At 38.5% G+C, this 14,365-nt stretch overlaps 1 protein-coding gene across 3 annotated transcripts in view; it reads right to left on the bottom strand.

Annotated features, from left to right (window-relative positions):
- Window positions 1-12,854, bottom strand: part of LOC101860696 (THUMP domain-containing protein 2) — a 15,637-nt gene extending 2,783 nt beyond the window's left edge. The window contains exons 1-8 of one of the 3 annotated variants that reach the window (XM_005109819.3): window positions 12,676-12,854; window positions 7,896-8,031; window positions 6,493-7,082; window positions 5,238-5,315; window positions 4,133-4,185; window positions 2,487-2,568; window positions 1,065-1,136; window positions 337-451 (exon numbers count right to left, since the gene is read on the bottom strand). In XM_005109819.3, the coding sequence (XP_005109876.1) occupies window positions 337-451; window positions 1,065-1,136; window positions 2,487-2,568; window positions 4,133-4,185; window positions 5,238-5,315; window positions 6,493-7,082; window positions 7,896-8,031; window positions 12,676-12,756 (1,207 nt within the window). In that variant the 5' untranslated portion in view covers window positions 12,757-12,854. Of the gene's footprint in view, window positions 1-336; window positions 452-1,064; window positions 1,137-2,468; window positions 2,569-4,132; window positions 4,186-5,237; window positions 5,316-6,492; window positions 7,083-7,895; window positions 8,032-12,675 lie in introns of all 3 variants that reach the window. The other 2 variants (XM_013088842.2, XM_013088843.2) reach the window with 2 other exon arrangements.
- Between the last annotated feature and the right edge of the window lie 1,511 nt (window positions 12,855-14,365).

A 14,365-nucleotide genomic window follows, 5' to 3' on the forward strand; every position in this document is an offset into this window, starting at 1 on the left:
CAGGAACACATTGCTAACCATTACATGATTTATTGATAATTCAGTCGTTTTCCAGTCCCAACTTTTCAATAACTCATGCCCTCAGAATGATAGTGTTCAACCACTTTTTGAGAATTAAATTACCACAAATTACTGACATAGATGCCTTGTGTACAGCTTCAAAGGCTTGAGAGACAGTCTAACCTGTATTTTGATGCTTAAGAACATTTCAGCTATAAGAGAAAATCTTTTTAACCCATTATCTCAAAACTATGCATCATCAAATTAGAGCCTTGTCATTCTAAGGGCGTGAACTTCTGTCAGTGTCGGGGCTCTGACAAAGATATTGTTACTTACTATGACTGTTTGCAGACAACAGCTCAATATTGTTGACAAAACCTGCTTTCTTCACATTTATAGCTGCTGTAGTTAGCTGTGTCGAATCAAAGTCAGTACCAAAATACTCAGCCTCCTGCAATGAAACCAGAAAGGCAAACAATGTATGCATAATTATATATGAGTACATGAAAGCAACACAGAAACTGACTTTCCTAAATGTCCCACTTCTGGGTGCACTGGGGAGGTTTGCTTCTTCTTTGTTATCAAGCATCTAATGTCCTTATTTTTCCTTCTATTCTTTGTATGTTATGCTCTAGTTGCACCTCCAAATTAGAAACTAAACTTACTTTAAAATCAAAAACTAAAACATTACATTTTTTCTTTTTGAGATGTCTCAAAGAAAAATAGTATAGGCCTACCTTGATCATTAAGCAATTTTTTTTAACATTCAGTAAACTTTCAAGGGATGGTTCATATGACCTAACATTCCATCACAGTTGAAACAAAATTGAGCTGAGTCATGGCAATGTTCTTTCGTAATTACCAACAGAAGGAGAATCAGTTCTCTGTTCATAAGATTAAGAATTTAATTGAAAAATACTTATGATCAAGTTCAAAGTGTTTATTAAGACAACACACATCCTTGCAGCAGAAGGACCTTCAAACAGCACATTTTCATAATAAACAGGTTGAAGATAACAGTAATGTAGTAAGTCAAAGACAACATGGGGAATAATAATGCTGACCTTCACTTCTGAGCAAGCTTCCAATAATAAAGTACCTTTCCCACACATGGGGTCAAGGACACAGTGGCTTCCCTGAGGATGCAACAACCACAGACATGTAGTTAGACGAGCAATCAAGTGCTTAAATCTTTTTAATATAAGGACTTTATGAGTATTCATAGAGAGGGAGTTTACAGCGAAGTGATTTATAAAGCCTTTCTTTGATGCTTTTAAATACTTTGTATAAAAATTGCTTCTTTTTCCGACATCAATCACTATGTTTTCAAATAAAGCAGTTTGTTTCAAACTGTAACAACGGTACTCCACCATTGGTTATATATGTGAAGAGCGATGACAAAATGGGTTACTTCTTGGATTTGGGCCATATGGACATAAAGAGATTAAATTCGGCTATAATTTGCTGTCAAATTGCTCAAGCAGTTTAAAATACCAGTCATGTGACTAGTCAGGGCCAATCATGTATTGTGTTGTAGTCAAGGTCAAATACAATCTGTTTATGCGTTATATATATTTTGAATATTGTTTGGGACACTAGCCACTATTTCATCTTTCAAAAACCGGCATATATCGATACCAAACGCGTCAGGGGTTGAGGCTCAGATAATCACGTTTGCCCATCAGAAAGCCACTTGTATTTCCAACATAGTTTTCCTCGAACTGACACATTTTGGGGATAGATTGCCTTAAGACGAATCAATTTTAGACACTTTAAAGGTTGAATTAGGATTGTTTATTATATATAAAAATGATTAAAAAACATGTCGAACTTGAAGAAAATAGAACTGGTTGAGGATTGACAAATTTGACCCCAGTATCTGGTTTTAGGCGAATATCTCCATTTGCGGATTGCGAGAAGTAAGTCATTTTGTCAGCATATCACTTTTCATACTCATAACACGGGCAAATTGTATCTTGTTGTTTTAACCATATGTGAGGCATCGTGGTGAAATCAGGCACTCGTCAAAATAATGAAATCATATAAATCAGCATTTTTTGGCCTATGGGCAATTTTTTTCTGAGTTTTTTTGGGCTCAACACCTTTTATGTTCGTTTAAAAACACATTTTTGTGTGGATCTTACTGAAAAGCATTGAGTAAAGGCACAAAAAATGTAAATTTTCTGTTGCCAAGGATCCTCAGGCTATGGAAATGGAAGTTACCAAACTTTGGCAACCATTTTCTCACTAATTTTACCTCTGAAACCAAGCGAACCTGACCTCCTTCAATCGCAAATATTTCTACTTCTATTCAACATAGATGGATACTTTTTTCCCCCAAAAGAAGGCAAATGAACAGGCTTTAAGATAATACTAATACCAATAACCCCATATGCCCAAAAATTGACGAGTGCCTGATTCCACCACGCCCTGACACATATTATGTACTTATATTATAATATAATTACTGCTTGGTATACTTTTACTTCAGCGAGATGACACATGATCCAAGCAACCGGAGCCCTCAAACCTGGATCTGTTATATATGATCTTTTGGAGAGTGGAAGCCTGAAACCAAAAGACAAACAAATTACAATACCATGTAGAACCAGAACTTAAGCCAAAACCCTGAAAACTGCAAAAGTTTCAATCAATCAAAGTCAAACTGACTATGAGAATGCAATACAAAAAATAATTGTCTTGTTATCTCCCTAAATTAAATACACTCAAACCTCATTATAACCCCCCCCCCCCCTCCATTATATGGCCAGCCCCACTTACTCACTTACTCCTAAGTTTTGTCAATGGATGAAAAGGAACACATTTTATGTATATATAAACACAGTATTTGCATCTCTACACCATCCTCCGCCAACTGTCTGGAGTTGTACAGTCTTTATTAAACTAGCGTAAATTAACCCCACTATACCACCAGCGAATTGGTCACCAGAGGTACACACTACACACTGTGCATTGAACACATTCCGTAACTGTTTGATAATCTCTTTTACAAGCACATCTCTGCCAGATAGGCTTACTTCTAGCACTTGATATCGATTTGCTCCTAATTCGCACTTTATGAAAATGCTTTACTGGAGGCTTTGGCCAATATTAATTTTTTTTAAAGACTGGAATGAAATGTCAAAGTCATGGGGAAGGGCATGGCAACCCTGCATGACAGATCAAGATGAGGCAAGACTGGCCGTAATTTGTCTCTACTCTCTACCAGTCTATAACTAGTCAAGATAGCAATCACTGTTATCCCATTATACTGCGAGCCCTGCTGTACCACCAACTTTATGCTCATCCCGAGGTAGGTGGGTAGTATAACGAGGTTTGACTGTAGACATACACAAGTAATTTTTTCTAAAAAACGAGAAAATTATCAGGAAATAAAAATATTGATAAAAATTATAAAAATCAGTTCAAGAGATTATAAGAAAACCAAGTTAAAAATAAGGGTAAAATATGTGGTCTTGAAATTGAAATGTAAGAGAAATTCTTACAACCAGTATCTTTGATGTAACTATCAGGCACTTTGCCTTTGAATATCTCAATTTCCATGTGGGGAGAATTTTAATCAAGCATCTATCTCAGTCTTTCTGCTTGGATGTTGTATCCCTCTCAGCCCAGGTCAGCCCAGATAGGCAGGGTCGAGTCCTACCTCCAAAACTAAATTACCTAAATTGTGTTGATGGGGTGCAAAACATGTACAGAAAAAAACAACAAACAAACCAAAAAAATAAACCAACAGAAAAATTTACAATTTCAAGACCTACAAAACAGAAGTGCCAAGAAGCACTGGAATACTGTCACTTATGTGGGACAGTCTGAAACAAAGACGGACACTATGCTAATTGAAATTACAGACAATTACATTAAATATAGTCACATTTAAGCCCAAAACCAAACAGGAAAATGGAAACTTTAAAAGCAAAATTACAGTGAAATCCGCTTAAACTCGAATCTGAGGAACTGCCGAATTTTCTCCATTTTAGCCCGGTTTTCAGGTTAGAGAGGTTGCTCAAATCGAAGAAAAGAAATCAAGGATTTTATTTTCAGCGGTTTACTGCTGTTTTCAGATCAACCATGTATGGTTTATGTTTAAGCGGACTCTACTGTATTCCCATACTTTGTCAGAGGGACTCCAGCAGTCATATGATCATCTGAGATATGGACACATACCTGAAAAATGACATCACATTATTATAATAAAAAGAAAGAAAAAAAAACCTCTTACAAACAATAACAACTAAAGGAAACGAAAATGAATAAAACAAAGCCAGTTATATATATATTATATCCTTGCCTGAAAGAAGACTACACACTTTACAATTAATCTATTCTTGAACCTGACAGACACTACTGTCTGTAACATTCACAGCTTACTAGGAAGCATTCAGTGCAAAAAACTGCCATTTTACAAGCACTTAAACATCACATGTACAGACAAGATAATTATCTTAGCCAGATAGCCTACCATTTTCACTTTGGTTTACTGAGGAAAATGTGTGTAAACTTTACTGTTGTCGAGTTCGACAACCTAACCACTGGACTACCATAACGAAAAAATAGCTTTAGGCCATAAAGGCTACTTTTTCTTCTGTCTTTATCTAAGTATTCTTCCCAGCATTTCAATTTTAAGATCCTTGAGAATCATTCTATCTATATCTAAAGAAAAAAAAAACTTTCCATATACTATAAAAGCACAAAATGATGATAGCACTTTAGAGATCTACAAAAACAAAAATTAATCATTGTAATGAATGCTTTAAATAGCAGTTGTAAAGAACATGAAATAATTTTTAAAAGAGTGAGCTAAATCCTAGTTTCAATTAAAAAGACAAAGTAAAGCCATATTTTGCTTTGATATGAGTTGATTTAGTAATTCAGTCAAACTGATGGTGAGAAACTCGAAAAATCCATGCAGCATATGTAAGTGAGTAAAATACGGGAAAAAAAACAGCATTTTGGTTTGAGCATAAAGTGTTAAACTTTACAATATAGAGAACTCTCCATTGCTTGCTACACTTCGACAAAAGCTCAAGACAAAATCAGCTAGAACTATCCTTTTCTCAGAATGAATCAGTTGATTTATATTATACTAACTGACCTAAAACTCAAAAGATTGTGCATGCAACATACTGGCACTTGAACATGCAGTCATGCATTAGAGGAAAGAAATCTTTTATTTAGTTTTAATTCAGAACTGTCAAAAAACAAAACACTGGAGTTACCTCAACTGCAGGATTTTTAAGTCTGGAAGACCAGCCAGATGCCTTGGAGACACGCCATGCAAGATCTCTTGATAGCCTCTGAGGGATGATAAAACAACTGGGTCAGAGTCAAAGCAAAATCCTTCTGACAAACATTTTTAGATAAGATAGGATAAGATACATCTTTATTGTCCAGATCCTGGCACATTGGTTTGGTGTTTCACCACGTGTACACACACACACACACACAGACAGACACACACACACACACACACACACACACACACCCGCACACACACGTAGGCTTACAATCACATAATATAAATGAGCAGCAATATAAACAATAATAACCGTAAGCTAGAATTAGTGATGGAGGGTAAAAACTGGAATCGCAGATATCAACAACACGTACTAACAATTTATCGTTTTCAAGAAAATTAGTTTTGCTATATTATATATTTCTGGGCAGTTTTAGTTACTAAATTACCCAAACTATGCCCTGTCATAAAATGTCAATTATAACTCTCAATGAACCTTGTCTTTTCATTTATATTCATATAAACTTTTAGTCAACATGAGGATAGTTTAGAAACTTAAAATAGAAATAAAATTGTTACCTTTTAGTTTTTTTGTTTTTTTTGGTTTTTTATAAAAGTGTTTTACGCCGCTCGCAACTGCATAAGGTCATATGAGCGCGCGGGACACACCTAATATTTTCAGTTGGTAACAAATTTTGAATTTTGCCCGGGTGGCGGCCAAAGCCTACTCTTATCGATTTTAGACCACCAAGGGATCTTAAACGTGCGCAACTTGCACACGGGCCCTCCGAGATTTTTCGCCCTTGTCCGAGAAGGCTAGGTGTAGATCTTTCCTACCAGAAGATCAGGGGTGTGGCAGAAAGACAGCTGTAAGAAGGAGTCAAGGAGTAGCAGTAGAAAGGCTGCAGAAAGAGTCAGGAGCCCAGAGAAGGGGGCAAAGGAGGTGAGGGGTGGGGACGACAGCAGACGACAGAATATTGCTAGAGAGCAGGAAAGGAGGTGAAAGGAGACAATTTTAGAGAAGAAAATTTTTTCGGTCGCTACCCGGATTCGAACCTGGGACCTTTGAATGAGAGGCCAACACCTTACCTTTAGGCCACGTGAGCCCCCCTACCTTTTAGTTTGAAGACAAAAATACATCAGTATTAAATAAAAGTATACTCAGCAAGTGCAAGTTCCCTTACATCAATATGTCATGTAGAGCAAAGGTAACTGTAAATAATAAAAAGTGGGCTTACCGCAATATCCATCCATCTTCTCACTTTCCCTGAGCATTTAATGGACATGCGAAAGGTGAGGTCTCCTCCATCTGAATCGCCATCTATTTTGCCAAGGCATTTCCCACACTGCAAAGCATCTCTCAGGGAATCAGCATTCAGCTCATCATCATCACATACTCTATTCAGGACACAGGCACCCTCTTGAACAACAGTTGGAGACAGTTCACTATCTACATTTGAAGCGCATTCATTTTTTCTGATGGAACTGGCATCATGTTCCCTCTGTCCACTACTTTTGGTCAAGGGGAGATCATTGGAAACGTCAAGGGACTCACAGTCATTGCCATCCCCAACCAAGTCTGTACAATGAGATGAACTCACTTTTCTCATCTTTTTCAATTTCACCTCAAAGTCACTTCCATCGGTACTGCATCTCTTTATAACATTTAGTCCAACTTCTATTTCGGACTTGGGGGCATTTTCCTCAACCTCCTTCCTCTGTCCACAGAACTGACAACAGTAGAGCTGTTGAAGCACTTTTTGTGCAAATGTGTAATTTATGCTCAATGTGAGTTCCTGCATCAGTTTATCCAAGAAACATCTTTTATCTGCAAATTGAGAGGGTCATCAAACATTAGATTCTATATCAACTTGCAGAAATGTGTGTATGTATATGTCAAAAACATATCTTCTACTTCTACATCCCGAACAATATAACTAAATAGTAAATTTATACATACAAGACTTTTAAAAAAAAAGAAAGAGAACTGCTGCAAGAGCCTATGAGAATGTGTTTATAAACTTCTCTCAAGCATACATCAACATCAGCATTTACTCTGAATTAGACTTTATTATCTCAAATATGTAATCTATTCCAGTCCAGAAGATGTTTAAACTAAGTAATCTAACCCCCCTTTCCCCCCCTAAAAAAAACGAAAAAAAAACAAAAACCCCAAAACTGACACCTCAGTGTATCAACTCCAGCATTTTTGGGTGGTGGACATTTTAAATATTTGTGTGCTCGTATTCATAGTGTGTGTATGTGTGTGCTTGTATGTGTGCGTGCATGCATTGTGTGTGCACCTGAGTATGTTTTTGCGTGCGTGCAAGTTAAGTGTGTGAGTGTGTGTGTGTGTGTGTGTGTGTGTGTGTGTGTGTGTGTGTGTGTGTGTGTGTGTGTGTGTGTGTGTGTGTGTGTGCGCGCGCACATGCATTTTTGTATGTGAGTGTGTATGTGTGTGCGTGATTGCTAGTATGTGTGTGAGTGGACAAATACTTGAAACCAGCAGTAGGCTACATAACATATAATGAGCACCAGTCCCAACAGCACAACCCACATAGCTCATTTCCCAGACTGAATTGGAATTTGACCCATGAGACTAACAAAAACAACGCATTAAAACTGCACTAGATCAACTTACTGGCTAGAAAACTTTTGTTGTCATAATCTTTGATGGCTACAAAAACTCGTTCTGCACATTTGAGCATCAAGAGTTGATTAACTTGATAGTCAACTTCTGGAAGCTCAAAAAAGACTTTTCCATCTCGAACAAGGATCTGTAAATTGAGAAAAGTGTTTAAAATGAAAGACAGGTTAAATAACAAGTTTCTCTTTTCATTTCTTTTTCTAAAAAACACAAAAAAAATGGAAGAAAGAAAAGCAAAAGGGGAAACGGGTAACTGGGGAAAGAAAGAACACACATTATAGGCTACATGAAAAAGTGGGCCCAGCATAAAGATAAAAAAGGTACAGTCCGTGCCGGCTATAAGCACGCCGGCTTAAAGCACGTTTCAGACTTAAGCACGCTAAACAGCGCTTACCGAATTTTTGCTATATAAATTACACGCCTTTAAGCACGGTAACTTTGGCTTCAAGCACGCTTCATTACAAGACAGTCAATACTTTTATGATGACCCATCGAAGTTGGAACACAGTCTACACTGCAGCAGTGGAGTGTGTTAAGAGAAACACAAAGAACGCAAGTGATGGAGACACACATGGGCGGAGAGGAAGGCAGAGAGATCCACACAGCCGCGCCCGTGGACAAAGGATCTAGCCTTGGGCAAAGTTACACACAGACTAAAAAATACAAAGAGTTGAAAAAGAGTCGGGGAGACGAGAAAGGGCGGCTGGCTGCAATTTCACCTTTGACCCTCACTATCTATTAATCCTGATTGTGTATCACGCGCGAGGTGGGATGAAGGCGGTGGTATGAATGTGGCACAGTGGGTAGTGGTACGCACAGGCAGCGTGTAGGCCTAGTGTGCTGTATCGTGACTGGCCGTCTAAATTAAGTTTTCATTTCCCATTCGACCACAAAACAAAAACAAACAAGCAAACAAGAACTACCATGGCGAGGAAAAATACCAGTGCACACTTTTGCGAGACCGCTATAGGCCTACTTACAAACAAAGGGAAATAGCACGGGAAATTTTCTACATGAAAATCTCTGGATTATGTCTACTTCGCACTCAAGCACACTTCGGCTTTAAGCACGCTTAAGCTTTCTCCCGATGACCGTGCTTAAAGCCGGCATGGACTGTAATGAAAAAGTCTTTTCTCTATCAGTTTTAGTATTTTTTCCTTGGGGTTCAAGCTGTAAGTCAAGGTCAACAATCATTCAACTAACTGCCATTTGGAAGCCAGCCAGTTCTACTTTTATGAGTGTGTGCAAAAGATATACCTTTGACGAGTCAACAGAAAAACACATTTTTAAAATCAATTGTAGAATGACATAAAAGGCAAGCTTTCAACCTTATCCAAGTACAAATATTGCTGAAGTGAGAGGAGAGGATAAACAAACTTTTTAATATATCTATGTAAAAATATACCCTTTACATCCCAAACAATATCACAATGTGCCAGTTTACTCTACCTATGCACAAACAAGTAGCTTGAAGAATCCGACAGTATATCACATGTGTTTTCACTAAATGAGGAATTACATCAAGGCAAATGCCAGCATACATCTTTAACTAACTTCTTCAAAACTCGCACAAAAAAGTCAAGGAACAAAAATTCCAAGAAGGATAACTCAAGAAAAGTTTTACAGAATTTATTCATTTTTTCAAAAAAAGATGCTTTCAACTCTCTAGTTTAAGTGTGTACAATTTCAGATTTCAACAACAAAGAGAAGTTCATGTAAAATGAATTTGGTCACACTGGTCGGATTTCAAAAGTCTGAACAGCCATAGTTCTTCATGAACATTGCCAATAGCGTGTGTAGCCATTCCGTTTGACCAAACACTCGGCAAAGTGTCGATGCATGGACAGGACATGCCTTCGGAGAACTTATTGCGGCAGGTTCTGCCACTCTTGGACGAGGCAGCCCAAGAGTTGTTGAAGGTTTAGAGCAGGAGGGTGGTTGTTCCTTATCCACCGGTCAATGTGATCCCAAATGTTCTCTATTGGGTTCAAATCTGGACTACAAGCTGGTCAGTCCATGCGGGCGACAGCTTGCTGCTGCAGGAAGTCCCCCATGATGCGTGCGCCATTTGGCGTGGCGTTGTCGTCCTGCAGTACAGCCTGGGGTCCAATCTGCTGCAGGAGAGGAACAGCAAGGGGACGCAGGATTTCCTCCCTGTACCTTGCCGCTGTCAAATTGCCCTGTATGTGGTACAGGAGGTCCTGTGGTGATCTGAGAAGCCTCCCCACACCAGTACAGACCCTCCACCCTAGGCCACCACCTGCTGGATGCACTCAGGGTGGAACAACTCTGCTCGGTGCCTCCAGAAGTGGGCTCGCCTGTCTGGGTGCAGCAGGCTGAATCTGGATTCGTCCGAGAAGACTACCTGGTCCCACTGAAATTGTGTCCACTGTGAATGGCGAGCAGACAACGCCCGGCAAGCGAACCTGCTCTACGGATATGGTTCCTCACTGTCTCCTCGCTCTCGTGGACATTGGCTGAGACCCGTAGTTGGTCCCTGATGCCATTTGCAGTAGTGGTTCGTGATGTCACGGCCTGTCTGACGATGAACCAGTCGATGCTGTCGTTGGTCAACAGGGCGGCCCTGGTCGAGGCCTATTCTGGACCCTTCCGGTCGCCATCGTTCTTGCAGCCTCTGTATGACTGATGGGGACACCCCAATCGATGTACAACGACTCGGAACGTGGAGCCATCTTGGAGCTAGCTAAGGGCTCGTCCTCTGTCGATTTCAGGCAGCAAGCGTCGTTGAACCATCGTGTTGTAATAAAACATGGCTGAAAAACGCTGGCTTATAAAGGGTTGTAAGTGAGCAAAATTCACAGCTAAGACATCTGTTTAGCACGTGCCAAGCTTAGTTTTAGCAAACAGTCCCTATGCCAATGTTGCTGAAGTAAAGAAATTTAGTCCATTTTTCATGATTTTCGGCTGTTTCAGAAAGCCCTGCGCCGTCGCTGTGAAGCTGGTGCGGGCAAATTTGCTGTACCGGCAAACTGTGTCTAGTTGTCAGTGCGTGTGCCAAGTTTGGTAGACTGATCTTAACGGGTTTGTGAGATATTGAAGTTTAAATTTGACAGGTAAAAACACAACTTGTTCCTTGACTTTTTAGGGCGAGTTTATGCATAAAGAGGAGATTCTAAATTAGAAAATTTCCAAATTATTTTTAAACAATATGGTGTCTGACTTATTTATTGCGACCCCTTCCACATTAACAGTAAACTTAAAAGACTGAAATGTGTGTACAATGTATATTATATTGCTTGTACTTTCCTTCTCCCTCTCTCAACCTTACAGTGGAACCTGTCGAAAATTACCACTCACTGTCGAAAAGAAATGCAGTCATCTTAGATAGGTGGTCCTCTTGGAAAATATTATCATAATACTTTATTTTTTTTTAGTAGATTGCGGTGCTCGCAACTGCATAAGGTCATATGAGCGCCAACGGGTGAATATCAACAGCGAAGTCCTTACAGGGAATCAGACTTGCTCTGCTCACCTCTCTAGCTTCAACAGCACAACACTCGGTGTTTTTTGTTGAATTAACGACAGATCATTAATTTTGAGGCAAAAAAATACTGATTTGTAATGATCCCACAGTCTGAAAAAAAATAGGCTTCATTTCTTTGTCATAATAATTGTACTCTGTAAATGTAGAGATGTTTGGTGCACTTGACAGATGCATTTGACATACATACAGCTACTTTGAAAATTTAGTATCTGACACCTAGTATATAATGCTAATATTTTGTTGCATTTGATGTGAAGTTCATTCTCGTGAAAATGTTGTTTTGTCCTCTGTTAATGAATAGTATTCTATTTCTGTATTTTACCTTGCAGTCAAATTGCCAAGATAACTATTAAATTTCAAGTCTCTATCTCAATTCTAAGACCTCCATTGCTATGGAAACATGTCAAGTTGCTCAACTTCAAAGGCCATTTTCTCCTTTTCATATTTCCTCACCTCGCACAATAAGTCCTGTATTTTCGTCAAATATGGTCATATTTACTTCGTTCTTGTTTAAAATTGTAGGGAAAAAGTGATAGTTTTTTAAAATAAGGAAGAGGCTAGCCGTACTAATGACGGCTAGACTAGCCGTACTTATTCTTAATATGATGGCTAGACTGACCATTTACAAAAAATAGGCCTACTGAATTGTAAATATACATTTTTAGTGCGCAGTACCTAAAGTATTTGCATTTGAGACGAAACCAGGTGCCTTAATGACAGTGCATGTATTTTAAACCTCCTGTTTTCTAATGTTAATAGGGCCTAAGATAAGTAGCCAGTCTAGCCGTTTAAGTACGGGTAGACAGCCAGGCTAGCCGTACTTAAGGACGGCTAGACTGTCAGGCTAGCCGTACTTAATATTGATGGCTGAATTGTAAATGAAATTTTTAGTTTGCAATGCCTTCTAAAGTATTTGTATTTCAGACAATGACAAAACTAAAAGGTGACTTACTGACTTGCATGTATTTTAACCTGAATAATTACTAGATCTAGATCTAATGAGACCTGTGTACTAAACAGGCTTTTGAGTCGATAGGGCCAAACTTAGATCTAAGTACGGCTAGACTGGCAGTAAGTACGGCTAGCCACTTCGCTAAAATAATGTTAACTCAGTTTTGAAATTTCCTTCATATGCCTGATATTGACTGGCAGGGACACATATTATCATATCTATATCTGGATATCTATATCTAGAGATCTAATCTAGAGATCTAGATCTAGATCTGATCTAGATCTAAATCTTCTAGTCTAGTCATACATGATACCTACATTTTTCTCCTTAACTCCAAGTCTTTCTTGAATTTCCTTTGAAATGAAACGTTCTGTACCCCTTCCTCCAGTTGCGTACATGATTGATGAGTTGATTTTACTTTGACTTTACAGATCAAAACAATGGCACAATTTGTTTTGTTGTTATCCTTCGAGCGATTAGCCTAGTTTTTAAATTTTGGTGAGTAGACAGAGATAGGCCTATGGGGAGATTCCTGTTATTAGGACTTTGGAAAATCTCAAAATGGTGCCAAATGGTGCAACGTACAGTACAGCCTCCTGTCGATATCGCCTGTCGTGATAGTTTTTGAAGATAAACCATCACGAATATAGATTGTTGACTAAAAAAATATTTTTTATATTTCATCGACTTTAGGTTATATAGGGCCTATATAGCTTTCGGTTTTCAATAACGCAAGCTAAAGACAAGAATGAGAAAGACCCTAAACGACTACTAATTATAATTTGCGGACGACCAATGTCTTACTCATCAAAACCAACAAAGCCTCCAAAAGCACTATATATATACCGAACTGAACAACAGCTGAAAAATATTTGACATGAAAATATAAGCACATCAAAAACAGAAGTTATGAAAGTGAGCCGAGCTACATTCATGTCAACAGTAAACAACTGAAACAGTTGAAGGAGTTTAAATATCTTGGCAGCACTTTTTCTAGAAACGGTCCATAGACAGAGAAATAGAAATGCTAGCTCAAAAAGCCAACGCTGTGCACCTCAGCTCGGACATCCTGATCCTATAGCTGTCTCATCAATACCTCCAAGGACACGAGACAGTAATATAACTTCAATATAGGCCTAACATAATATTATTCTTACAGTGGAACTCGGATTCAACGAAGTCGTTGGGCCTGACATTCAATTTAGTTGAATCCAAGAAATTGTTATCGCAAACATATGAGGTTTTGTAGCGATAATTACAGACACTACAACGTTTTCGATTTTCTCAATCCAAATTAGTAGATTGGTTTCAAATGAGAGAGACATATACTCGTTTCTTTGATCCATACCAAGAAAATACACTGAACTCTATCAAACACACACTTTGAAAAAGGGCCAGTTTGTTCACATGCCCGCCTGTCTCATCTATCATCTATAACGACACTGTTTGCAGAACAAGATAATATGTTGTTGTGCAGATATGGTAACTTTTGATTCCACAGTCCAGCACGCAATTCATTACGTAGATTTGTGTCAAGACTAGCTTATTGTAGCGTTGATCAGTAGCCTGGGAAAAAAATATGATGTGTTTGTATCTTAACTGATGTTCCACCCCCGGACTGTGACCTCCTCCACCTATACACTTGCATACACAGTAGTCACACGTGTGCTGGCCATGCATTCAACCGACTCTGACACATACTGAGACATGTGCGTGTGTACTAACAATGTGTGTTAAAGTGTTTTGGTATGAAATGCTGCTGGATGACAGTTGAGTCTATTGTTGTACAGTACCATTATAAACATTAAGTATGTTTATTGACTTTCGTTTTGGTTGTGCACTAATCTGAACAGCAGTTGCGAGCGCCGTAAAACCTTATACTATACATACATACAATCTGAATAAGGATTACAATTATGCGTGGCTTCTGCTGTGGCCTACATGAAACCAATTCAGGTAGAAATAAGAGTTTGCTACATTTTGATAATTTAAAAAATATTTCATTTT

The sequence above is a fragment of the Aplysia californica genome, unplaced genomic scaffold, assembly GCF_000002075.1.
Source record: "Aplysia californica isolate F4 #8 unplaced genomic scaffold, AplCal3.0 scaffold00819, whole genome shotgun sequence".
Classification (NCBI taxonomy): Eukaryota; Metazoa; Mollusca; class Gastropoda; order Aplysiida; family Aplysiidae; genus Aplysia; species Aplysia californica.